At 45.0% G+C, this 25586-nt stretch overlaps 1 protein-coding gene and 1 pseudogene across 1 annotated transcript; both read right to left on the bottom strand.

Annotated features, from left to right (window-relative positions):
- Positions 1-11017: 11017 nt before the first annotated feature.
- RNF114 (ring finger protein 114) lies at positions 11018-25190 on the bottom strand. Its single transcript, XM_006921906.2, has 6 exons — positions 25009-25190; positions 21180-21330; positions 19207-19313; positions 18749-18863; positions 13961-14068; positions 11018-12771 (listed from the first exon to the last, which is right to left on the bottom strand). Exons 1-6 carry the CDS (start codon positions 25146-25148, stop codon positions 12706-12708), a joined length of 687 nt encoding a protein of 228 aa, XP_006921968.1. The 5' UTR covers positions 25149-25190; the 3' UTR covers positions 11018-12705.
- Positions 22054-22172, bottom strand: LOC112471129 (annotated as a pseudogene).
- Positions 25191-25586: the final 396 nt, after the last annotated feature.

The raw sequence follows: 25586 nt of genomic DNA, 5'->3' as shown, positions 1-25586 counted from the left end.
GTTCTGGTATAGCATTTTTTAAAATTCCCCAGGAGAGTCTAATGAGCAGCCAAAGTTGCGAACTGATGCCCAGCCCTAAACCCAGAAGCAGCAAGAGAATATTCATTGCACCCTTGTTTCTAATAGAATAAAAACTGGAAATAACCCGAGAATGGATGAATAAACTGCAGTGTAATCCAATCATGGAATACTACACAGTAATGAAAATGAACTACAACTCCATGCAGCAACAGGGATAAATCTCAAAAATATAATTTTACAAACAAAAAGTGTTGGTGAGGATATAGAGGTAAGGGAACCCTTATGCACTGTTGATGGAAATGTAAATTGTTGCAGCCACTATGGAAAACAGTATGAAGGTTCTTCAAAAAATTAAAAATAGAACTACCATATGACCCAGCAATTTCCACTTCAAAGAAATCTAAGACACTAATTTAAAAAGATACATGCAGCCAATATCAACAGAGAAGGATGTGGTACATATATATATGTATGGAATATCATTCGGCTATAAAAAAGAATGAATTCTTGCCATTTGCTACAATATGGATGGACCTAGAGGTTATTATGCTAACTAAGTGAAATAAGTCAGACAGAGAAAGACAAATACCATGTAATTTCACTTGTAAATGGACTCTAAGAAACAAAATAAACAAAACAGAAACAAACGCATAGAAACGGAGAACAAACTGATGGTTGCAAATGGGGATTGGGGGAATGGGTGAAAAAGTGAGAGGGATTAATAAATACGAATTGCCAATTATAAAAATAGACATAAGGATTTACTTCATAGGGAATATTGTCAATAATATAACACAGTACAGCAGCATAGAGAATACAATAAATAAATTTGTAATAGCCATGTATGATGACAGATGGGTACTAGACTTATCGGAATGATCACTCTGCAAGGTATATAAATGTCTAATCACTATGTCATACACCTGAAACCAATGTCTTACTACATGTCAACTATAATTGAAAAATAGATTTTAAAAAAGAAAGAAAAAAGAAAGCACTAATGGAGGAATAGAAGAAAAGCCCCTTATAAAAATTCTCACAAAAGAGAAAAACATCACATCGTACACTTTATTTTTTTTCTTTTTTTTTGTTTTTTTTCCACTCTCCTTTATTCCATAAACACCTAGTTACGAGTTGCACAAGTCAAACATCGTACACTTTAAATGTTACAATTTTACTTGTCAATCACACCTCAATAAAGCTAAAAGAAAAACATAATGTTGAGCAAAAATATTGTCATAGACAAATGCATAGTCAGTTGGATTTTACATAATCTTCAAAAGCAGGCAAACTAAACCCGATATTGTTTAAGGACGTGTATGGAGATGGTAAAACTATAAAAAAAGCAAGGAAATGTTTAATACAAAATTCTGGAGGGTAGTTAGCTGGGGAGGAAGGGCTTCTAGAGTTCCTGGTCATGTTGTCTCTTAAGTGCAGAAAGATTTTTATTACTAGTTTTCAAACTCTACATAAACGATTTAAACACTTTGGGTATGAATGATATATTTAACAACAACAACAACAAAAAAACCCCACAAAATTTAAGTCACCTCCTCAAGGGAGCCTGCCCAGATTTCCCTAGCCAAAGTTGGACACTGCCTCCCTCACCCCCCCAACAACACTTCTTTTATCCCAGTACCCTATTCAGTTTTCTTCAAAACACTTAGTAGGGGCTCAATCGACTATTTCGTGGATGGTAATCATGAATTGATGACCGGCTCTACCTCCTCCTGAGTCACCCAGCCTCTTTGAGCCTCAGTTACCTCAACTGTAAAGGGTGGGGACTGTATGGAGATGCCAGGAAGGGTTAAGAGCCCAGAGGTCACCAGTGCTCAAAACACCATTGCCTGGGTGCCCGCCTTCCCGCTTTCCTTCGGGCATCCGGCACCTGCGCCCGAGGGCGGGGGGTGGCGGTGTAAGGCGTGGGAGGGGCCTTCTCGGATCTGGGCTGTCCCCTCCTTCTGATTGACTTGCCCCGCCGTCCCTCCTCCCGGTCCGTTCTAGGCCCTTCCTCCCTTCTGGAGGCGATGGAGACCGCGCGGTGGGAGGGGGCTTTGGGCGAGGCCCCGGGATCGCCGACCAGTTCCCGGAGTTGCTGCATCGGGCCGCCTTGTAGGAGAAGGAGAGACGACACTTTTGATACTGGTCCTCCCGGAAATGGGCGGCCTCTGCGGCGGGGCTGCAGCGAACCCACCAGCCCCCGGCCTCCCTCCGGTCCCTGGCGTCGGGGCCGCGGTCCTTCGGCGCTCTCTGCTGGTGGAGACGCTCCCTGCGACCGCCTCTGGGCTGTCGCGCGTCTGGGCACACATGCCTTTAATGGGGTTGCGAATTGTTACAACTGTGGGGGAGAAGTTTGGTAATATCTAATGTGACCAGGAAAGGCCTCTGAGAGGAAGAGAAATTTGAACAGAGGCTCGCATCTTTCACAGGTCTCTATCCCGCACTAAAAGTAAAAACGTTAACTAAAGAATGTGATTTACAATCAACCGACCAAAAAAGAAAGTCTCCCTCCATTTCAGATCACCATGCCCCTCCTCAAAGGTAACTATTTTTACCAGTGCCTTGTATGACCTTCCAGAGATGGTCTTTATAGAGACAAGGAGATAGGTAGTATGTGTATATTAGTACATAGATCCCTTAACTTACACAAATGGGAGCCTACACGCTAACCTGTACCTTGCTTTTTCTTCCCAAGTAACAATAGTCAATATCTTGAAAATTGTTCCATACCATTACACGCAGCATCCTTAACCTTTGGCAGGACTGAAGACTTTCACTGTTTGGATTATACCATAATCACACAATTTATCTAACAAAGGGACTGGTGATGGGCAGTTAGGTTAGATTACCATTTTTTGCTGCTACAAACAAGGTGGCGATTTCAATGAATGTCTTATCCACGTATCTTTGCACTCCAGGTCAAAGATATGTTATATAAAATGTTGATAGATTTGTCTAAATGTCCTCCAAAAAGGTTACACTAAAGTATACTTCCTCCAGCAGAGAGATAGAGCCCCTTCTCGAAATCTGGCGGAGGCAGGGCATTGTCTTAACTGTTTTATCTTTGCCCATCTGATAAGGGAAAGTGAGATCTCCTGGTTATAATCTGCATTTCACATGAGTGGGGCGGAGCATTTTTTACATATTCCAAAGCCATTTCTGTTTCTCCACGTTCTGAACTATCCTTTTGTGTCCTTTGGTCAATGAGTTGATGAATTTCTTAATTGCTAAGAGTTCTTTGTGTATTAGGCTGACTGGCCCCTTGCTGATTAGATCATCAATCAGGTGAGTGAATCAGAGCTGGAGCGTTAATCCCGACCGGGAAGAAGACATTGTCTATGGAAAGTTCACTGAATGAGTCAAGGCTCAACCTCCACCCTTATCCTTGATTTAAAAAACAAAACCTTTTGAGTGTCTCGCACTTGCCTGAAAACAAACAGTGATTCAGCCTTGGGCCTGACCCAACAGGCCCCCTGTGAAGCAAAGTCACCATCTCTAGATACAGCTTTCAGGGGAATTTTCTGGGTCCAAGTCTGTTGGGTGTGGCCCAGAGTTGGGGGCTCCAAGAAAAAAGGTACAAGCCCTTTGATGCCCACCTTCTGTGCGACAGGTTCTATGCACGTGGTATTATTCCATGCTCCTGCCCTGGAGCCAAGACTGACATGGGGACCAGTCCTATTACCCACCCGTCAAGAGAAAGCTCTACATGTAACACATGCGGGATCATATCAAGACATTAAGTGGTAAATAGCAAAGTGCCAAACAGCATGTACAATGTGATACCAGCTAAATAGAAAGAGGGAGACTGTATAGGTTTTTCTTAGACACGAAGAAGCCACCTCTGCAGAGAGACTCTAGAAACTGGTTGTCTCTGAGGAGATCTGGTGGCCACCAGTCAGGGGTGAGAGGGACACTTTACTATATGCCTTTAGCCTTGTCTTAATTTTTTAAAATTATTATTTGCAAGTATCGACCTTATTAATTTTAATAAGCTGCAAAATTGTTAAATATATAACAGGCCAATCAATGGGATATTTTGCAGCAGTTAAAATGTCAGACCCTGTCTGTGTGGACATCAACGCTCCATGGCTCCCATCTTTCTCACAGAAAAAGCCAGTCTTCATGACAGCCACGAGGCCCCTGCACGATCTGGCCCTTGGTGGCCCCCAGAACTCACCTTGTTCCATGTTTGCTTTCCTAAGGCTCTTGACACAGATGGTCCGCCCCCACCCCCCCCACTCCGCCCGGTTTAATCTTTCTCCCCAGCACTCGCCACAATCTGACACAGTGTTTTCCTTATTTTGCTGATTGCCCTTTAGACCAGAGTTTGGCAGACTACAGCCTGCAGGCCAAACCCCATCTGAGGTTTGTCTGGCCCCTGAGCTAAGAATAGCTTTCACAATGGAACGTTTGCAATCGACCTGAGATTAGTGCACGCTAATGTGGAACCCCAGGTAAAGCGAAATGTTAATCTTCCAGAGAGAATTCCATTTTCATTCATAGACCCGTATTACAAATATATATATATATTTAAATATTATCATATTTTGAATTTCGTTAGTAAGAATTGCAGAAATTCATTTTCTCTTGTTATATAAGTACCTACGTACTATCCTCGCTATCGAGTTCCGCAAAACCTAAATAGCCACTCTGCTCTGGACGGCTCCACCTGGGCGGGAACTGCCCACTGTGACCGAAGCACCCAGAACAGGGCCTGGTTTATAGCAGGTGCTCAATAAATATTAGTCGAATGGATGAACAACCTGATAGACTTTCTTTCAAGTGAAAAAAAAAAAAAAAATCCAGGCATACAAAATATCTAAAAGGCTGCCTATTGTGCAGAAGCAAATAAAATAATATCCACCATGTAGGCCCAGACTGTCTCTGAAAGGGGATCCAAGAATCTGTTTTTTTTCTGAGGAAGGACGCGAACGGGGCTGAGAAAAAGACTTCTTTTTCTCCAAACCTTTTTTGAAGGGTATAAATGTTTTATTTCACAGATATGTGTCACCATTTCAAATAAAATACATTTGCATGAAAAAACCCAATCACAAAACTGTGGCAGATATCGATTGCCTCTGAGACTCCGTTTCTTCATTTAGCTGGCGAGGTCGAAAGTAGAGTGACCGACCATCCCGGTTTGCCCAGGACTTAGGCATTTCTGGGACAGTCCTGGGAACCAGGACAAGGTGGTCACTCTGGTTAAAAGGAAGTTGTCCAAGGCCGAGAGGGTGGCAGATGGATGTGTGTGGGCTGAGCCGGTTTTCCACACCTGCTGGCCTTGCATCGCACTGGGAGGTCTGCTCTAGCCCTTCAGACCTGAGACAGGTGGTTGGGATGTCCCTAAGGTGCAGAGCACATCCTCCCCAGTTAATCTCCATGCATCTGCCACCAGAGGCTCACGCTGCTGTCTCTCTCAGACTATCTCTCAGTCATTTGGCAGCCTCGCCCTGAGATTGGACTGATAGCACCCTGTTATGTCCACCTTCCTGGTAGAAGGCTGAACCTGTCTCCAGGAAAAGCCCCAGGGGCCTCCTGTCCCCTCTCCACCTGTCACACCTCTAGACTTTTGTGCATTTCTGAACCACTGAGTGTGAGAGAGGACAGGGAAAAGTGTCAACAAACTACGTAAGTCACAGTTAGCTCTCTGTTTTGAACTCAGAATAAAATCCAAACTCTGCTCAGGGCCCACAAGACACCACGTAACCTGGGGCTCGTCCCCTCCACTCTCCGCCTCGCTGGCCTTCTTTCTGCTCCCTGTTCATGCAGATTCTTTCCCATAGCAGTGCCTTTGTCCTTGCTGTTCCCTCTGCCCAGAACACCCTGCCCCAGATGTTCCTAGAGCTGGCTGCAGTTCACACGTCACCTCAGAGATGTTAACATTGTCTCCCTGGCCCATCTCTGTCACAGTGGCCCCTGTGATTCCCACAGCAAGCCCTGCCTGGTAAGGCAAAATTATCAGCCCCATTTTACAGATAAGGAAACTTACCTCCAAGGCCCAGAAAGGTGAGATGCTAATTAACCAGCCAGGTCCACACTCCCATGGAGTGCCCAGGTGAGGGACCCAGGATGAGTCAGGGGAGTGAGATCCACAGTGAATCCAGGCTGAGGTCAGAAGGATGGAGGCGAGAAGAGAAGGAAATGGGAGGACATTCCAGGCAGCAGTGACTGGTGACCATCATGATTAAGAAGCCCAGGGGCAAATGAGCGTCCAGGATGTAAAAGTCCTTCGGGAAGGCAGAGACACCACCACCAAGAGCGCCCCAAAGCCCTTAGAGTTTCTGAGACTGCCAGTATGTTTTAAAATCAGACATGTCCACGTGGCATTTAGAAAGTTGTGGTCTGCTTTTAATATTTTTATTACGTGAACACTTTTAAAACATACACACAAATTACCGCAGAGTACAAAGCTGGGGTCCAGCCTAGCCCTACCACCTGTGGTTGTGTGACCCTGGATAAGTCCCTTCCCCTTAACTAGGACCACTACCCAGGTCGGTAGCTAGAACCTCAACAGCCACCTCTGAAGCCCTCCTTGTGAGCACACGCAGCTACACGCGCACACACCCTCTATTCTGACTTCACCTTGCTGTCCTCACTGATATGGGCAATAGGGTTGCCAGATAAAAAACAGATGCCCAATTAAATTAGAATTTCAGATAAACAAAAAATAAGCTTTAGTATAAGGCTGCATGGGACTGACTTATTCTTTATCTGCATTCAATTTTAATGGGGCCTCCTATATTTTTATTTGCCACATCTGGCAGCCCTACTTGGAGGCTGGCTCCTATCGGCTCTTCCGGCACAATCTATAACCAGTCCCCTGTGGATGGGTTATTAGGTTGCTTCCCATCTTTTGCTTTTCAAGAACAATAGTCCCATGAAAGTCCTTGCTCAAAGCATTCTGACCTCATCTACAATTGTTATCTGTAGGGTGTGTGCCTAAGTCCCTTAGTCACTTCTTTGCCTGGATTTTTGTGGCCAGGTTGTTGGGGCCACAGTGCCTCAGACAGTTGCCCCTCAGTCTCCCTGAAGACTTCTTCTCCCAGTCTCTTCCTCCACCTTGCTCTTTCTTCTTGTCTCTCTCCATCTCTGTCTTTCTCCCTCTTTCTGTCTCTTGCAACCTGTCTCCATTTGACCCAGCAGCTCTGCATATAAGATAGATAAGTGGGCAAAGTCGTATTTGCGAGGATGCTCATTCTAGCACTGTCTATAGCAAACTGGAAACAACCTAAATACCCACTAATAAAGTATGATCCATCCTCACCGGGAACACCAGGCAGCCATTAAAAATAATACCACTTTGACATGGAAGATGTTGATGGACATATCAGAGTGATACATCGCGGGTTGCAGATAGGAAGTAAAGTGTTCGCCCATTAAAGTTTCAACCAAAAACACTGTGACTCGAGGACCTGTAAATATTCCACAGCTGATGAAAGTGGTCACCTGGTTGTCTGTGGGATGAGACGAGCAGTGGTTTCCACTTTTATCTTTCTTCCCTGTCTTGTCATTAAAAAAATAATAATAAGCATTATGTTTAACATCATGCATATTTGCTCTATCATATCCCTATCTATATTTATACACAGGCATATATTATTTATTTCCTGACCATTTGAGAACAAATTGGAGATAGCGTGTCCTTTCAACTTTCCCATGTATATCTCTTAAGAACAAGGACATTCTCTTACGTAATTGTGGTATAATTGTCAAAATTGGGAGATCTAACATTGATTAAGTACTATTGCTTATTCCATAGTCTGCATTCAAATGTCAGCAACTGGCCCAGTAACATCCTTTACGGCAAACCCACCGTCGAGGATCCAGTTTGGGATCCTGTAGCGTTGCAGTGACTTGTCCTGCTCTTTTATTTAGTCTTTTATCCTGACCTTGACATTTTGGAAGAGTTGGGTCTGTTTTGTAGAATGTCCCTTGGTTTACCTGACTTGCCAGATGTTTCCTTACATTTAGACTCACGTTAGACATTCTTCTGCTGGGACTTCCGAAGTGGTGCTGCGTCCTCAGTGAGTCCCATCAAGTCAGCCACAGTTTGTTCCATTATTGATGATACAAACTTTGATCACTTGGTGAAAGTGTCTGCTGGGTTTCTCCACTACAAAGTTACTAATTTTCCCTTTGTACATAATTTGTACAAAGTTAACTAATTTTCCCTTTGTACATAATTTGTGGGGAGGTCAATTGAGACCAAATATTCTAGATGGTTTTTATAATCAGAAAAGGTATCACTAAAGTCTTGTCACCTGTAAGGTCTGGGCTTGAACACCTGATGCTAACCATCAGTGAGTCGCTGCCCCACCCCAGCTACAAAGCCTTTGTTGTAACACACCTCGCCTTACATTACAATACCTACGATTTCCTGAACTAGCCTAAGGATGCATTTCACCTGAGGCCCTTTTAAAAGATACAGGTTTCTAGGCCCCACCCACGCCTACCAATCAGAATCTCCAAGGAGTGACCTGAGAATCTGTTTTGTAACAAGTGCCTCCCAGGTAATTCATGTCTTCAGGCTGAGTTTGGGAAGTAAGTCCTTAGTCATCAAATATTGACAGCTACTAGCTGCCTGGGTCTCAGGAATGGACAGAAAAACAGTAGCGGCATTGGCAGCTCACAAAATAAGCACTTATTTTGTGCCGGGCTGTTTTCTTACGCCTTACGTGGATTATCTCACTAGGTTCTCGTAACTCTGAGGAAGACACTTTTATTAACTCCGTTTTACAGATGAGGAAACTAAGGCACAATGAGATTCAAATAACCTGTCCAAGGTCACACAACTAGCACTGTTGGATGCTAGGAATAGGGGACCGTGCTGTGTGGCTGAGACCATGTGTCTAACACACTTCTACGCTTTAACACTTGGGCGAATTGCTCCAGGTCTGCAGCCTCCACTCCCTCTCATCTTGTTATGCGAAGGCTATTAGCGCCCTTCCTGCAGGGCTGGTTAAGAGGACTCAGCGAGATTGACTTTTCCGGAGTAACCTGAATGATCGATCACCTTTCAGAAGCTGAAGGAGAGAGGGTAAAATCAGTATTTCAGGGCAGGCACTGGAGCAGGAACCGGGGTGACCGTGGCGAGCATCACTGTCCTTACTCCTGTACTCACAAAGCCCAGCTGAGTCCCGTGCGGATGTCAGCAGACACTGCGGAAGTCAGGGGATAACGAGAGGAATGAAGGCAGGACAGCATCCAGGGGCCACGTCAAGGGCTGGCGCAGGTCAGGTCTCCGCCTGGCAGCGGCCACCTTTCCAGCCCACCGGAATCTCGCCGCACCGCCTGGCAAGTCGCGCCTCCTGCACTTCGAATTTGAGGACCTGCCTCCCCGCAGGGAGGGTCAGGGGCGCCATCCCGCGCCTGCGGTAGACACTGCCCCCTTCAGGCTCTCCGAAGCAGCGCACCGGCCCCCAACTCCCCGCCGAAGTCGCGGTGGAAAGACAGTACCACTGCAAAAGGTCCCCGTTTTGGTTCCATTTCGATTCTGGGAGTATTTACTGAGTCTGCTCTGGGCCATGTATGGAGAAGCGTGATGCACAGGTAGACTGCTGGTCCTCAAGAGGTTAACTTTTTCACGTGGGAGACAGCCACTCAAACAAGTAATTGCACAATCAGGTGTGAGTTGCCTGGCACCTACAGATGTTCAGAACTTATGCTGCTAATATATGTTGAGTAGGGTTTCCAGACTTAACCAGTAAAAATACAGGTCACCCCGTTAAATGTGAATTTCAAACAATTAATTTTTTAATATGAACATTCCTGGCATTAATTTCCTGACTTGGGCAAATTATACTCCCATGCAATATTTGGCACATTTATAAAAAGTTAGTCACTGTTTGAACTTCACACGTAACTGGGAGTCCACTATTTTACCCGACAGCCTGAATATTGAGCAATGGGGTCACAAAGGTAAACAAGAATCCCGACTTCAGGGAGCTTACGGCCTAGTCGGGGGTGTTTATACAGGAGGTGGAGACTATAAATACCCCTACTAGCACTGCGAGCAGAATCTTCCACAAGAACAGCAGGCATGAAATTGAGTTAGACATCCAAACTGCAGTTGGGGGGCAAAGATGGGGGAGCACCAAATATTCCAAAGGGAAAGTGGGGGACATGACTCAAGGTTTAGAGAGACGGCCTGGGTGGTTCCAGGGTTCACTAAATTCGCAAAGATAGAGCTGGGATTAGTGTTCTGGGCTTGCTAAACGAGCTGCTTCTCCATTTGTTTTAAATATATATGTAATTAAAATAAGTAAACACTTGAGTATTTCATATGTAATAGTAAAAGCTCTTATTCAATTTTTTTTTTTCTTCTTTTTTTGGCATCCCTGAGTAGGCATGGCTCTTATTCAATTTCACCAAAAAACTTTTTAAATTTCCTTATACTCAGGCATATATGGTGTTTACTAAGCACCTATTATGTGCCAGCACTGTGCTAGGCACTGGGGATTTACACATTAATCAAATATATAATTACAAACTGATAAGGGTTTCATAAATGGTAGCTATTTAATAAATAGTACATACCACCTACTTCATAAAGAAACTGGAAGCCAGAAAATTATTCCCGTTTTGTCATAGGGAAACAGGTTCAGAAAATATTGGCCAGATGTCCTATAGTCAGGAGCAGAGCACAGAACCTACAACACACCCAGGACCTCAGATCCTAACCTGCAGGATGTCTTGGGGCTGCTGCTAAGTCATCTGAACAGAGCTGAAGCCAGTGTCTGAAGCCTTGCTTCATGGAGCATGGTCACGTCCCACCTCACCAGATCACCCAACTGTGAGAAGTGGGGATCGGGTTCACTTTGCAGAGGACAGGCCTGGGGAAACTCAGCTGGGGAGGCGTTACAGAGCGGAGGTAAGAGCCAGATGGGACTCAACTGTGGCACACTAAACCACTCGCCGTCAGAAGGAGCAACAATCTTCTAGATGCCCAGACTTCAGGAAATGGTGATTAACAAAAACAGGCATTGTGGCTCACCAGTTGGATAAATTATGAAATTTATTTATATTTTGCCTTTTAAAAGCCAGAACATAACAAATTTCACTTTCTGGAAAGTCATCTTATTAGAAATACATGAAGTGCACTTAATACAAGGAAATCAGTTTCTTGGTACCACCAGTGAGACAGACACGTGCTCGTCATTCCCTCAAATGAAAGTTTTGTTCCATTTCCCTTTAAACTTAGACCGAGATGATCTCAATCCAGGGAGGTCTGAGTCAACTTTTTCCAAAAATTACTATGAAGAAGTTCACCCTAACATCTGGGCCCTCCCAAGCAACAACACATTAGAAAAAAATCATTTGCCCCCAAAGGGCCCCATCTCTGCTGGCTGCTAGGCATCCGCAGTTCTTACTGGCAGATGGGGAGAGGCCCGAAGCCCTGTCACTTGCAATCTCCGCCACCGACCAAAAAAAAAATTTCCATATTTGACTGGAGAGGCCTGACATGAAAAAGCAAACCCAAGCCCAGATGCCCTTCGGCCGGTCAGAGGTTGCTCCCATGTGCTGGACTGCCAGCTCCTCTGGGCCTTGTGTTTATTAGTATGGTGAACATGGTGAACACCAAGCTTCTCGAGCTGCTACCAAGCAAGTTTCCAGTAGGCAGTTTCCACTAAGAGCAGCTCACAAGGGACATGTAGAGCCTTTCAAACAGTGCCTTGTCTGGACAGACAGCAGGCTGTGATACTAGACTTCCTACAAACTCTGATAGAAAAGCAAAGCTCAGTTTGACCTAAGTTACAAAACAAAGTAAAAGAACGGGTATCCACTGGAACCCCCAATCCTCTTCTCATTCATTCGAGGACTCTTTTTTGTGCCTTAAGGACAAGAGTGTAAGCAGTCTCCCAGGGAGTTAAATATGACCCAGTCATTTGAAAATACCTCATTAGTTTGAAAATCAGAAGCCAAAAGTTATGCCCCCCACTCCCTCTCAGCTGACACTCTTTACCATTTATGGAGAAAGTGAGTTTAACTTTTCTAACCTAGAAACACTTATTTCCACTAAAAACATATGGATACATCTTATCCTAAAAAGGCACCATGCAGGCATTTAAGACTGAACCAGTTCACTCTAAGGGTGTGCAAGAACAGCAGGAAATGTTACGAATCAAAACGCTGAACCCAGAACACGCACCCCAACAGGACTCTGGAAAAGTGTCCTGGGAGGTGACTCCAGCTTCCCGTAGCTGCTGCCAAGGACTAACAGGACCCTGCACCGCACAGAAGCTCCGCCACCGATGGGATGCGCAACTGCCAGAGCTCACACACCCCAGGGACAAGGAGAAGAGACACCTGTCTCATTTGTGCTTTTCATAACCCAGAAAAGGTCCTGGCTGGCTCGGAGGACCTGAGAGATCAGCGCTGGATGGGAGGACCAAGTGTGAAACAAGGACAGGCGGAGAAGCTGGCTTCTCTTCCTGGAGAGGAGGCAGAAGCTCCAGGTAGTAGCTGAGGCAAGACCAGATATGTGACTAACATGGTTAACGGTGGGGAAGAGCCCAGAGGAAAGGACGGCTCTGATCTGGGGACCTGTTTCCCTGTCAGAAGGGACCCTGTTCTAATAACAAAGCTCACTTCGTCTGCTGTACATTTCAGGTGTACAAGTCACATGTTTCACATGTAATATGAAATGGAAGCTCAGGAACATGAGACGGACAGCAGACACTCTGCTCACTGATCGATGATGGAGCGTTGCAACACCTGATTCATCATGTCCTCTTCATCGACATCATAATCCTAAGGGCAAAACACAGACACAGCCTCAGCAACAGTTTGCAGCTGCAGACTCACTTTTAGGAGCAGGAGCGGGACAGTGGAGCGACGGGCTCTGGGGAGGGTGGCAGGGGCCAGACCCCGCCCCACGGTGGGCGATGCTAGCTGCGTTAACTCTGGGCAAACTGCTGGATCTCTCTGAGCCTCTGCTGCCTCATCCTGATGACGAAAATAATGATGGCGCATGCGGACAGGGGCTGTGAAGGTTAGAGAGCATCCAGATGGACCTGTCACAGACCAAGTGCTCAAAGCATGGAGCACGCTGTAGTGAAACTAGCCTAAGTCAATGAGACAGCTTTCTACTTGGGTGTTATATTAGTTTTTACAGCATTAACAAAAAGGACAGTTATTTTCAAGTCTGAGATTCAGACACTCGATTAGACCATGAATCATTTTTATGACAACTTAGGAAAGTTCAGGTCTTGAAATACAGCCATTAAGACTGAATACTTCTCTAAAATGCTCATTTGACACTGACATGTAAATAAAAGGTCTATTCCAGCAGTTGGCCAAATTAACTCAACACTACAATGCCACGACACAGTGTGTCCCTCCAAAACCAGCTCTAGGGACAGGGTAACAAACCCAATGCCCATATTTAGCCAGTGGATGTGTTTTGTTTGACCTGAAGTACTTTAAAAAAATAAGTAAAACTTCACAGGCAATTCCGTTTCTCCAGCTTCTTGGGGTCGGGGTAGGCAACACTGTGCCTCAACATGGCAAGAGTCGGCTGGAGCTGATGGCAGCATAATGGGCCATACACTGTCCAGCCTGCACACCCTTCCGAAGGCCATTTCCATTACGTGCCTGGTACCTGTGGGTATCTGAGCTTAAGAATCTCAAATTGGGCTCTATAATAGATAAAAACTACGTATGTAAAAACGAAGTGGGCAAAAATTTTGAAAAACAAACAAGCAAGCTGTCACTATGCCTCAGTCTAGACGACTGACCAGCTCATCTTCGTGAACACCATGCAATGAAGGCTCTGGCCACTTCCTGGCTCGTGAGTACAGACGGCACAGCTGCCGTTCCAGGGAACTCATCACATCGATGACAAAACTCAACGGTGGGGCCTGCGGTTCCGCAGGTACAAGAAGGGAGGTGGCTGTGCTGTCCCCCAAGGGAAGGGCCAGAACCTGGGCTTCGGACTTACCACGAAAGTGTCGTACGAAAACTGGTGCCGGCGCTGGACGTGCTCCATGAAGTTGGCGCTGCGGTAGTTGGGGTCTCCCCAAGGCATCGAGGCGCATATGGGACAAACCTTTCAACAGAGAAGCACGGTCTTAGGCATCTGGAGTCTGAGCTGACATCAGCCCTCTGTGCCCTGTGTCAGGCCTCCTTTCTTCCAAGACAGCTTCCCCGACACACCAGTCCCGGGCCTGGTCACGCCTCCATGTGCACATTCACATCTCCTACTCGAGTCAAATGACACATGGAGGTAGGTAAAGGCTTCAGCCGCGACGCCACCCTTTTATAATCCCCTACTGTGGTCAGAACAACGTGCAAGCCCAGTGGGGACCGAGACTACCGCCTTCCAACCCGGCACAAAAAAAACAACAAGGAAATGACAGAAGAGCAATGTCCCAAGGAAGTAAAACAGCCTTAAGTGCCATTTTTACAAAGTAAATGCTCAGACGAGGGAGCGCAGGCTGAGAAGCCTGCACGCAGAGGTTGGTTTGGGCCCTGAAGACTGGGAGGTATTTGGAAAGACAAAGAGAACATGAAACGGTTTTCCAGAAGAGGGGCCGTAGTAGAGGGGAAAGAGAAAAGGCCAAGAGGCAGCATTATAGGCAAACAGGCAGCCAATCAGTGTGGTCAGAATGAAAGATTCAGAGATGGGCAGGGAGAAGCTGGGGCAGGGGGAGAAGCAGGCCTGGGTGCTCCAGCTTGGAGATGGAACCCCACTATTTACAAGGAAGATATGGTAACAAAGGGGGTAGGCAAGAGAGGAGTCTGAAACGGTAGAAAACTCCTAGAGCGGAGAGCTGGGCAGGTGGCTGAAACTGGACAGCTAGAGTTGGAGCAGGCTCCAGACTACAGAGGAGGTGATGGCTTCCTAGGGGAAGGGTTGAAATACTGACGCCTAAGGAATTCTGCAGGGGCAGAGAGAGAACAGAGGGCCTAGGGCTGAAGGAAGAGAGGCTTTGACAGAGACGAGATGATCAGAGGCATGTGAAGAAGCCCAAGGAGGGTAAAAAGGGAGAAATTAGGTTGCAATACCAGAAACCAGAGTAGTGCAACAATATTGATCAAAATTTTGAGTGCACTTAACCTTCAACCAAATCAATCCACATTAAAGACTTTTATAGATATACAAAAACATAGGCAAGATATGTTAAAATTTATGGCAGCCTTTTAAAATTTATTATAAAAAAAGTTCAAACCTACAGAAAAGTAGGTAATAGTTTGAACCACCCCTTATTCTCAACACCTAGAGTAAGTTTGGAACACTTATTTCAGCAAAAGGGAAGAAGCATTTTAAAATAAGATACGTTTTGCCCTGAATTATTTCAGTACAGTTCTCAAAACAGGCATTTCCCTTTATAAATACAATACCATACTCCCATCCATCAATCAATTCTTTAGTAGAATATCCCATCCTTAATCAAGTTTCCTGATATTGTCTGGAACTGACCTTGATGTTCATCAATAGTTAAATGATACAGACAAATGACAGAAAACTGTGAAGCTCATTAAAAAATAAACCAATCTACATGTACTGATATGGAACAGATGCCAAAAACATAAGTTACACCTCATCTAATATCCTGTCATTTGTATAAAAAGAGGGACAAAAAAGGGGTAGTCCACGAATCTCTTAAGGACAATCAAAAGCTGGAAATGTCTCTGATCACGTGATTCTGCTTTTCCGCCTCTGCAGACCACTCTGACGCCAGTGAGCGCTCAACAGAGGCATTTTCTGATGCTGAGGAAAAAGCTGGTTCAGGAGCCAGGACTCCAGGTTCTGGTACTGGTGCTGCCAGTAACGAGCTCGACCACACGGGCGATCCACTTAACGTGCTGGCACACTGGTTTCTTCACTTATTCACTTGTAAAAACGAGTTCAGGGGAGATGGTGGCAGGAATAAATGAGAGCATCTCTACCATTTTACTTAGCATCCGCTTTGGTTTTCATAATTAGAGTTGTGTTTCTTTGGCTAACTTAAAAATGGAAAATCGGAAGTGAGGGCAGGTGAGTGGTGCGCGGGTCACTGCGTCCGTGCACATGTGCTCTTTCAATTGGCAATTAGTTGTTAAGAACCGTAATTAACACATCCTGAAGAAGCCGAAAGCTTGGCTCTGGAGTGTTCTATCTTGCCTAGTGCAGCCAAAGAATCCGTACTGTGCAGCTCTTTTGGAATCTCAGGAAAAGAAAGGCAGCAGGTGCGCTGCCGTTCCAGGTTGACGTCTGCCTGTGGAGACTCCCACAGCCTCCATGCAGCAAAGATATCAATGTCAGCGAGAGGGATATTAGCACCAAATGATGAGACTGTTTATTTTTGAGCAATAATCAATTCTTTTGACTGATCTCCTGAAGGGCCGGCAGGCCACCATGGTATGATGTTTTACTTCTTATTGGGTTTATTCTTATTATACTAAAATGGAAAGTGGTAATACAACACATTTTCCATATACAAACACAGAATAAATATCAAGAACATAAAGAAATACTGGAAACTGATGGTATAGAAAGGAAACAAGGACTAGGAGAAGGGGTTGGAGAGAAACTTTTTACAGTTTACTTTTTACACAATGAATCGACAACATAAAAAGGAACCAATTTTTTAAATTGCAAAGAAGTGACAGAAAACAAGGACCCGAGAACCAGCTGGGACCACAGAGAATGTGACGTTAGCGGGGTGGAAACCGGACTCTAGAGGGAGTAAAGGAGAGGTGTGGAAGAGACAGCAGCAGCTAAAAACCCACAAGCTGGAGGGAAAAGAGAAACTAAATACAATCTAGAGAAAGGGCTGGATCAAATATTCCTCCTACCACTTAGACGGGGAAGGCTTGGGTACATTTGAAGGAAAACAAGTGTTTAAGGAGCAGGTAGAGAGAGAAGCTGAAGGTAAGAGCACGATGAGGAAGCCGCAGGAGCAGGGAGTCTTTCTCTGTGCCAGGCCCCCGTCTCGGTCCTTCGCCTGGATCTGAGGACGCAGGTAGGGAAGGGTGAGACTTGGAAAGGAGCCTTTTCCTCAACACAAGACGGAATGATAAGAACAAAGAACAAGGGTTGCAAACTCAGCTGTTCACAGGAACCACGCTGGCCAGGCAAACGAGCAAAGCAGGATGGGTAGAAGCCTCACCTCTCCAGAGGGGCAACAATTACTCAAAGCCAGCTGACTCTTGCCAGAGACTTCTACTTTCTCAAATGTAGAGTATTAAGTCTAAGAAACCTTCTGATTTCTAAAGATTAGGGAAATTTAGATGTGTATGGGCCAGACATATCCCACAGGCTGCCAGTCTGTCACCTCACAGGTAGATCAGAGCGCACCTGAGATAGAGGAAGGACGAGAGAAAAAGGAACACACACCTGATACTCTGAACTTAAAACCAGGATTCAGGGTTATCTGTGGCAAGGATGGGGACAGTCATGGCAGGAACTTAATGCGGAATGCTCAGGATCGCCACTAGAAAGTGTGTGTGTCTAGTGGCAACACGGGCCTGCGTGAAAGCGGGGCGCACGATTAGCCATACTAGCCTAGCTCCCTGGTTTGGGGATTTTGGACAAACCGCGGGGCTGGGGTTCACTTGTGGGATCTGTTGCAGCACAATGTGAAGAGCCCAGGGAGGCCAGTGTGAACAGCGGATGGACTGACCAGAATCTGGACTTGGCGAGGAGTTCAATAAAGTCAAGAGAAGACGTAAGACATTCTTGAAAAGACCAGCTGCTTCTTAACATTTACAACAGAGAGATAAAGAAGGCTGTTAAGGCTTGATCCTATCAGCAAAGGCTCATGTGAATTCTAGTTCGTGCACCACCTTCTATACCTGGAGCTGAAGACTGCGCGTAAACCAGGCACACAGTTCATCGGGAGCAGCCTGAGATAAACGGGAAAACTGAAACCACATGGGCAGCTGTATCAAGACCTAGTCTGTCAATCACATCAAGAGGGAAGGGTCACACTGCTGAGATGGACCGAATTCAAACTTTTTTCAGAAGAAACTCCATGTTAGTCTATGATATTTAAATGTCTAAGCCCCGATAAGCATTTTCCTGACAATTTCACTTTAAATTCTCTTTCTCAACTATTAGGGAGCTACTGTCAAAAGGAAAATGGCAGCTTTACCGAGGAGAAACTTGGGGGACACCAAGGGGTCCAAGTTAGCATTACCAACAATGGGACCCAGACATGGCATGGCCCCTAATGTGGCACCTGGAGGACACATCACTTAGGGAGCAGTCCTGAGTCTCATCATGGAGAAGCAGATGAGCCCAATGAAGGACACGCTACAATACCATCTGCCTGTCCTCTTTAAAAATGAAAAGGCCAGGAAAGACAAAGGCAGAGACTAGAGAGACATGACAGCTAAATCTAGCACACCGATCCAGGATTTGGGGGCAGCGGAAGACTGTTATAAAAAACACTACAACTTTAAAAATTTAAACATGAACTCCACATTAGATACTAGAGTATATCAATGTTACAGTTCTCCAGTGTGACAATTACACACACACACTAAAGTGATTTTGTAAGAAAATGTTACTGTTCTCAGAAAATATATGCTGAAGTATTTAGGGGCAAAGGGACACGATATTTGTAACTTATTCTTGAATGGTCAGCAAAAAAGTGTATGTAGAGAGTAGAGTTAAGCAAATACAGTAAAATGTTATTAACCTGGAAGGGTACATAAGGAGTTCACTGTACTATTCCTGTAATTTTTCTGTAAGTTTGACTTTTTTCCCATAAAAAGTAATTTTTAAAAAAGTTCCTCTTACCACAGATTTGGTATCCGTGCTATGGGATATCTTGCAGTGTTCCACAAGTCCTTCTTGATCAAAGTTCTTCTCGGGACAGTAAGGGCAAGGAAAGGTGTAACGGTTGGGGACATTCCTGGAAGACGAAAGGGAAAAAAAAAACCTGTCAGTGCATTTCCATGCAACTCCGACCACTGTACCCTCCACAAAGGAGCAGTGTTCACTGAGGGCTGTGACGGTCACTTCAGAATCAGGTTGTGTTTGGAAGATGACATAAAAGCATAGCTAATATTTAAAGTGAACATCAGATAGTCCTTCTCCACCCCACCGCCCATACAAAATACATCAGCTTTAGCTGGCTTAACAATGACATCTCCACTTTCCAAAACTCTTACAACTAAATCTTTAAATGTGCAAAGTGCCCAGTGTCTCTGTAGCAAAAGATGACCTCCACCTAGGGGAGTCATCGAGTCACTTACCTCGGCTGCAGGGACGCATCCTTGGTGGTGGCCTTCACACCTTCCATGATGTAATTCTGGTATTTGGAACAGGTAGCTACGTGGGCCCGGATCTTGGATAGGAAGAACTTGGACCAGAAGAATCAGAGGCCATGAGTTAGTCAGGACCTTGTACCAGGCCCAAAACAGTACCAAAGCAAAGGCAAGATGAAAGCTAGACCTCTACCACCCCGGCAAACAATCTCACCAGACTCCTAGCTATGGGGCCGGGACTGGATGCCTGACCGTTTGTTGCACGGTTTCTGTTAATACCAAGGTTGTTTTACTTGACCAAATCAGGACAGCTGCTTCCACTCTAAACTAACTCTCCTAGAGGTCTGCTTTACTCACAATATGCTCTCCGCTGAGACACTCCAAACCCAGGGAAGTTTTTAGTTTTCCACGCTAGCATTTAAACCCATCTCCTTACAGCAAGCCAAGAACCACATCCCATTATATGCAGCACAGAAAAGTGATCATTCAAGTACAAGGGATAAAGTACGATTGCCAGACTGTGATAAATGATCTTAAAAAAAACCCAAATCTGAATTCAATTTCTTCTATAAAATCTAGTCTTTGCAATATAGAAGAGAGAAAAAAGAAAACCCAAAGTAGAGTGCTTCATGACAGGTGTTTAAAAAAAAGAAAAAGGAAACGTAAGGAATGAAGAAAGAGGGCGGTAAAGGGAAGATAAACATTTTTGGAGATATAATGCAATACAATCACGAATCCCTAAAATGGAGAAAATCAAAAGCATCCAGGAAAAAAAATATATAAAAATACCTATCATGTGTGCATGAAAGAGGAGATAACATGAAATTTTATTTCAGTATCTTGAGTTTCTTCTAAGTTAAAGGAAATTGCAAGAAGAAAAAAAAGCTACAACATTTGAGCTCCTGCTTACCATGCGACTTCTGTATTAACCTCCAGCTAAAGAACTTGACTTCAAGCTGCCAACCAATGAGCTCCCAATTAAAAGGGATGGGAAAGAGCCCCATTCAGAACTATCCACAATGCACCACTCCCGCTAAATCACGCTGAAAGGAAGGAAATGGTAAAGTGTATCTATTCTGTGGCTAGCCACACTGAAGTGTTAACGAAACTGACATATAAGGCTGTCCAATAAGGGAAAAAATTTTTCAAAAGTGAAAAGAAGTAAAAATATATTTTATAGTATGATCCTATTTAGTAAAAGTCTTACATCGGTGTTTGTTAAAGGGTGGAAAATGTTTTACAGCCTTCTAAATTGAACCACTTTAAAGAGATAATCTCTGGAGTGAGGAACAAGCTTATGTTATTTTTTTTTTGTCTGAAATTAACGAAATCATGATTTAAAAACCAATAAACCTGTGTATCTTTTGAAAAACAAAGCAATAGTTTTTGCAGTTATAACAGATGTTAAATATACCTGACTCATAATGATTATACAAAAGAGCACTGATGCATTTCAAATGTTAGATATTGCTATTATATTCAAATGATTTCATACTGACCTTTATATCATGATTCCTCCATCAAATGCTAAAAAATTGATTAAATTTTATATCTGTAATGATACAGATTTTAAAACTTCCTCTCATACTCACTGCAGCAGATAACTTGAGTCACTGACTTCATTTTATATTAAAAAAAAAATAAGAAATACTCTGTCATTATGTTCTAATCGTGTACGGTGCTTTGGAAAAATGGGTCTTTTATAAGAAAAAAAGGAACTGATTTCTAAGGCTTTCAAAGCTAAAATATATAATATACTAAGCCAATCCTTTAAAAAACAAACAAACCCAATAAGGTTACCAAAATGAAACAGCACAGCCATTGCCACGGATAACTAGCATGCACACGTGCTATTAGTCACCCAGTCATGCTCTAACCTCAGGAACAACATGGCAACAGCTCTGTGTTTTACCCCATTCTCATCACAGAAAGACTGACTCTTTCATTTTACTTCCACATACATTTTTACGGCAGCCATGGCAAGAAGTCTCTGTGCTCTCAATCTGCCGCTCGAGCTCCACAGCTCGGTCGCCAGGTGCCAGAGGGCTACGACACACCCCACAGACAGGCTTCTTCGGCTTCAGACATTCCTGCAGGCATGCAGAGCAAAAGCTAGAACAAGACATACAGAGAACCTGAGTCATGCATTGTGGAGACAAGACAACAAAAATGGATAAACTTTTAAAAAGACATCAATGAATAATGGATTAAAAACAACTTGCTCCCTAACCCTGATTCAAATACTGAGTCTTCCTACACCAGAAAAAAATGGGGGTGGTGAGGGGGAACAGGTCTTGCAAAAAACACACAGGTCCAGCAACAGAAACAAACGCAAACTACTGTGACACATGGTGAAAGGTGTTATGGCGCTGTTTTCGAACCTTAGCCCCCAGCACTGAGAGATCTTGGTGGGCTTTCCTGACCCTTGGTTTTTCCTCTGTGAAATGGAGAAGCAGAACCCACTTCTAGGACCGCTGGGAGGATAAAATACGTACAGACCCTTAGTACAGCGTCTAGCACATATGAAATGCACCACAAACAGGAGCTATCGTCAGAGGTGAATGCAAAGCACTATGGGAATACAAAGACAAGAGCAACTAGTTGTGATCCAAGGACAGGGCGAGATTTCAGAGGCAGCACCTAAAAGAGCACTAAGAGTTCAGCTGGCAGAGGAAGAGAACATTCCAGAACCCTAACTTAAAAATTCACGATGCATCTGAGGAAATAAAAGCCTGACACTTCCTCATCAGCAGTAGGGACTCAGATGTTTAAAGCTAAGTATCAGTAAGACCAAATCTGTTTTATTTTTTTTATTTTTATTATTATTATTTTTTACGCCTACAGCACCTGGTCTTCCTAGGTGGTCTCCCATGCAAGTATTAACCAGGCCCGACCCTGCTTAGCTTCCGAGATCAGACGGGATTGGGCTTGTTCAGGGTAGCATGGCTGAAGACCAAATCCCAGTTTTAGAAAAATAATTCTTTAGGTTATCACAGATAATAGAGTTAATTGGTTTTTAATTTCTTTTAAGTGAGCAAAGACAGAGGAAACTTCAAGCTGAAATCAAAGAGATGGCTAAAGGCAAGGGATTGTGACGGCTTGGCTGAGGCAATAGAGAATGAATTCAGGAAATGATTCAGAGGTGGAATCGGTAGGACTGGTAACTTATTAAATTTGAAGAAAAGGAAAATCAAAGATGGCCAAGTTTCTATCCTGAAGCCTAAGCAGGTGGTGATGCAGAAAGTACGCAGAAAGAATGGAACGTGCGGCATGAAAACATCCCAGCTAAACACCCAACATGGTAGATTTAAAGCAGGAAAACAAAACCTGCCAGAAAGAACTCAGGATATATAACTGAATGTAATCTGTGCGTTTGACAATTTTATACTGTCTACGAATTTTCTTCCCCTTTGTCATTAAGCTAGATATTAACGCTGCTAAGCGCAACTAGACCAGGCTGGGAGAAGGGGAGGGGGGTCTACTGATTCACCACAGAGGGCACAGTAATAAACTGAACTAAGTCCCTGTCCTCATAATGCTCATGTTACAGAGTGGAGAAAGACACAAATGTTAGTTTCAGACAGTGATTAAGAATATGAAGGGAAAAAAAGCAACGAGATCAGCTGGAGTGGATTACAGAAAGCTTCTTTAAGGAGGTGATATTTAAGCTGAGACCTAAAATTATGAAAGACCCTCACATATCTGGATGGAAAGAGTTCCACACAGAGAAGACACCAAGTGCGGCAGGGTGTCCGAAAGGCAGGAAGGAAGGCCTTTGGGGCCGTGAGTCACGGCCAACAAAACAGCCTGCTTTCAGTTTCCACTTCCTACTATGGTCTTTTTCTATTTCAGCCTTCTAGATGCTCCACCATTTCTGTCACAGTGTTATGTACAAAGTCCCTTCTCTGGGGTACCCAGCCACCTACTCTTTTCCAGCTGTATTCCATTAGACTGAAGAAGAATATACAGTCATTGGGACTTGAAATAAAGTTTTATAAAAACCTGAAGTCCCACTCAGCCAGAGCTGCGGTGATGTTTGAGTTCCCCAGCACAAAGATTAGCAAAAACCAACTAGGCAGAGGAAAAAGCACTTGGCTGGAGCTGAGACAGGTACTGCCCTCAGCGAGGTGCATCCATCTGTCTTCGATCAACACTGAATTGATAAACACGTGGAACTAGTCTGGTGAGTACAGAAAAGAGCCAAGGTTTGAATCCCAATACTGCCCCTTGATCTCTGATCCATGAAAGGTTAATCTGGCTCAAGGAAACCTCAAATTTTGCTGCTCTTGTTGGTAAACTGAACTGGGTCAAGCCTCTTGATTTACCCATTACCACTTCCACGCACAGGTTTGATACCCATAGTACTCTCCCATTACACAATGAATTTCACAATAGTCTGAACATTTGTTGGTACTTTATCATCATTCACTAGATTGTGAACCCTGAGGGCAGAATTACCTTGTTTCTTATTATGCCCCAAGAATCTGGCACATAATGGGCATACAAATATTTTAGTCTGTTGAACATAAGATATGCTATGTGTAGCATATACTCTGTGGAGGTACTCTAAATGAGGATGGTGATAAAGGAGGTAACAAACTGGGCCCTGAAGTTTGAAAAGGATCTGGGGTAGTGGAGGGGGAGGTGCAGAAGGGGCAGGTAGAGTTCTGGGCTAACCGAATTGCAAACAGGAACAGCCAGGAGCTAGAAAGAGCTTGAAGCAAAAAGCAGTCAGTGTGGCTAGGGAGCCCTTGTCAGGTGCCAAGTGTTCTCTGGGCTGGCAAACATGCGGGCAGTCCATTTGGGAAGAGTCAGACAATGGTGAGCCTCAGTACTCTCACCTGCAAAATGGCTACCAACCCACTTCCCTGGCAGGCTTGATTTAGAAATAAAGATGCCCATGAGGTCCAGCAGGTGCCTATTGTGCCTACTGATCAGTAAAGGGGTCCTATGGCCAATGCCAAAGTGATGCCCCTGATACGTACTGAGGGAGGCCCTGGAGAAAATGCCAACTCCCAGGGGCAAGAAGCAGGTGGTCACGTTTTCTACAATTCTTTCAACTTACAGGTGTGTCTGTGTGGCTGATAGAGCAAGGCTGAGATTCAAATTCTGCCAACCTCAAAGCACCTACCCCAGCCCAGGACCCGCACTGACACTTTCACACATACCTCCTCAAGTCTTCGCAACGTCTATCAGCAATATGCAGGCCATGGAGGCTTCATTCCAAACAGCATGAAACAAACCTTGTACCCAAGTAAGTAGGAATGCTAACAACCCCTACCTGCCAACTCCCCACCTGTTTCACAGTTAAGGGAAGACTGGGCAGTTCTGTATCAAGACTTCCCTTTTGTTTTTAGCCTCGTTCTGCGTTTCTCCAGCTTCAGTGCACATTAGAATTATTTGGCAGAGCTGGATACGTGACGCCACACGTACTTTGGCATACGGGCGATGTACGCAATACTCGAGGGAAACTGTGGCTCTCGAGGGCGGACTTTAGACCTTAACCCCCAGCAGGGTGCGACTCCACTATTACGCGTTGGAAAGAGTTGACAGGCCGCCTGGAACACAGTAGGTGCTCATTGGAATAGCGGAATACTTGGGAGTGAGCAGGGCAACAGAGAGTGCCAACTTTCACGAGCCTTCAGGAGTCCGAAAGGCCCTGTCGGAGAGACCGCTCTAGGCCGGTCCTCTCGCTCCTGCCCGAGACCCTCCCTGCCGGAGCCTTGCCCCTCGGCTCCACTCCCCTCCCTTCCCAATCGCCCCCCGACCAGGCCCCGGCTCGTCGCTTACACGTGTCCACAGAGCACCCGCACTGGCTTCTCGTACACCTCTAAGCACACGGGACACGTGAAGCGGCTGAGTGGGTCGGGCTCCGCCGCACGGCCCGCCAGCTGCGCACCGCCTTCACGGTCCTGCTGTTGCGCCGCCATCTTGCTGCCGCGAAGCGCAGCGCAACGGCGGCCGAGAAGGAGGAGCCCGCTGGGGCGCGGCCAAGGCGGCGGGCCTGCGCGGAAGGGGCGGGGCGAGGGCGGGGCTCGAGACCGCTAGGGGCGTGGGTTACGGAATGTGCGCCGGGCTAGGGGCGGGACTAGTGCGTGGGGCACGCCTCTTGGCCCTTCTGATGGGCGGGAGGGAAGAAAGGGCCGACGGCAATCTGGAAAATGTGGAAACCAGACGCAGAGACTGGCAGAATTGGAATGGGCTTTGCGCTTCGGCCTGTTTCCTAAATTTAAATCATTACTGTTACTTAGTATTTACTTATACACTATTACTTAACATTTCTCTTCAAACCGAGTTGCTTTCTTTAAACTTAAGCAAACAAATTTTAAAGGGAGTCCTGATATCACTCCTGAACTGCAAATAGAAAA

This window comes from Pteropus alecto, unplaced genomic scaffold (assembly GCF_000325575.1).
Source record: "Pteropus alecto unplaced genomic scaffold, ASM32557v1 scaffold45, whole genome shotgun sequence".
NCBI classification, from domain to species: Eukaryota; Metazoa; Chordata; class Mammalia; order Chiroptera; family Pteropodidae; genus Pteropus; species Pteropus alecto.
The sequence above is the reverse complement of the archived record's forward strand: the minus strand, read 5'-3'. Positions and strand labels throughout refer to the sequence as shown.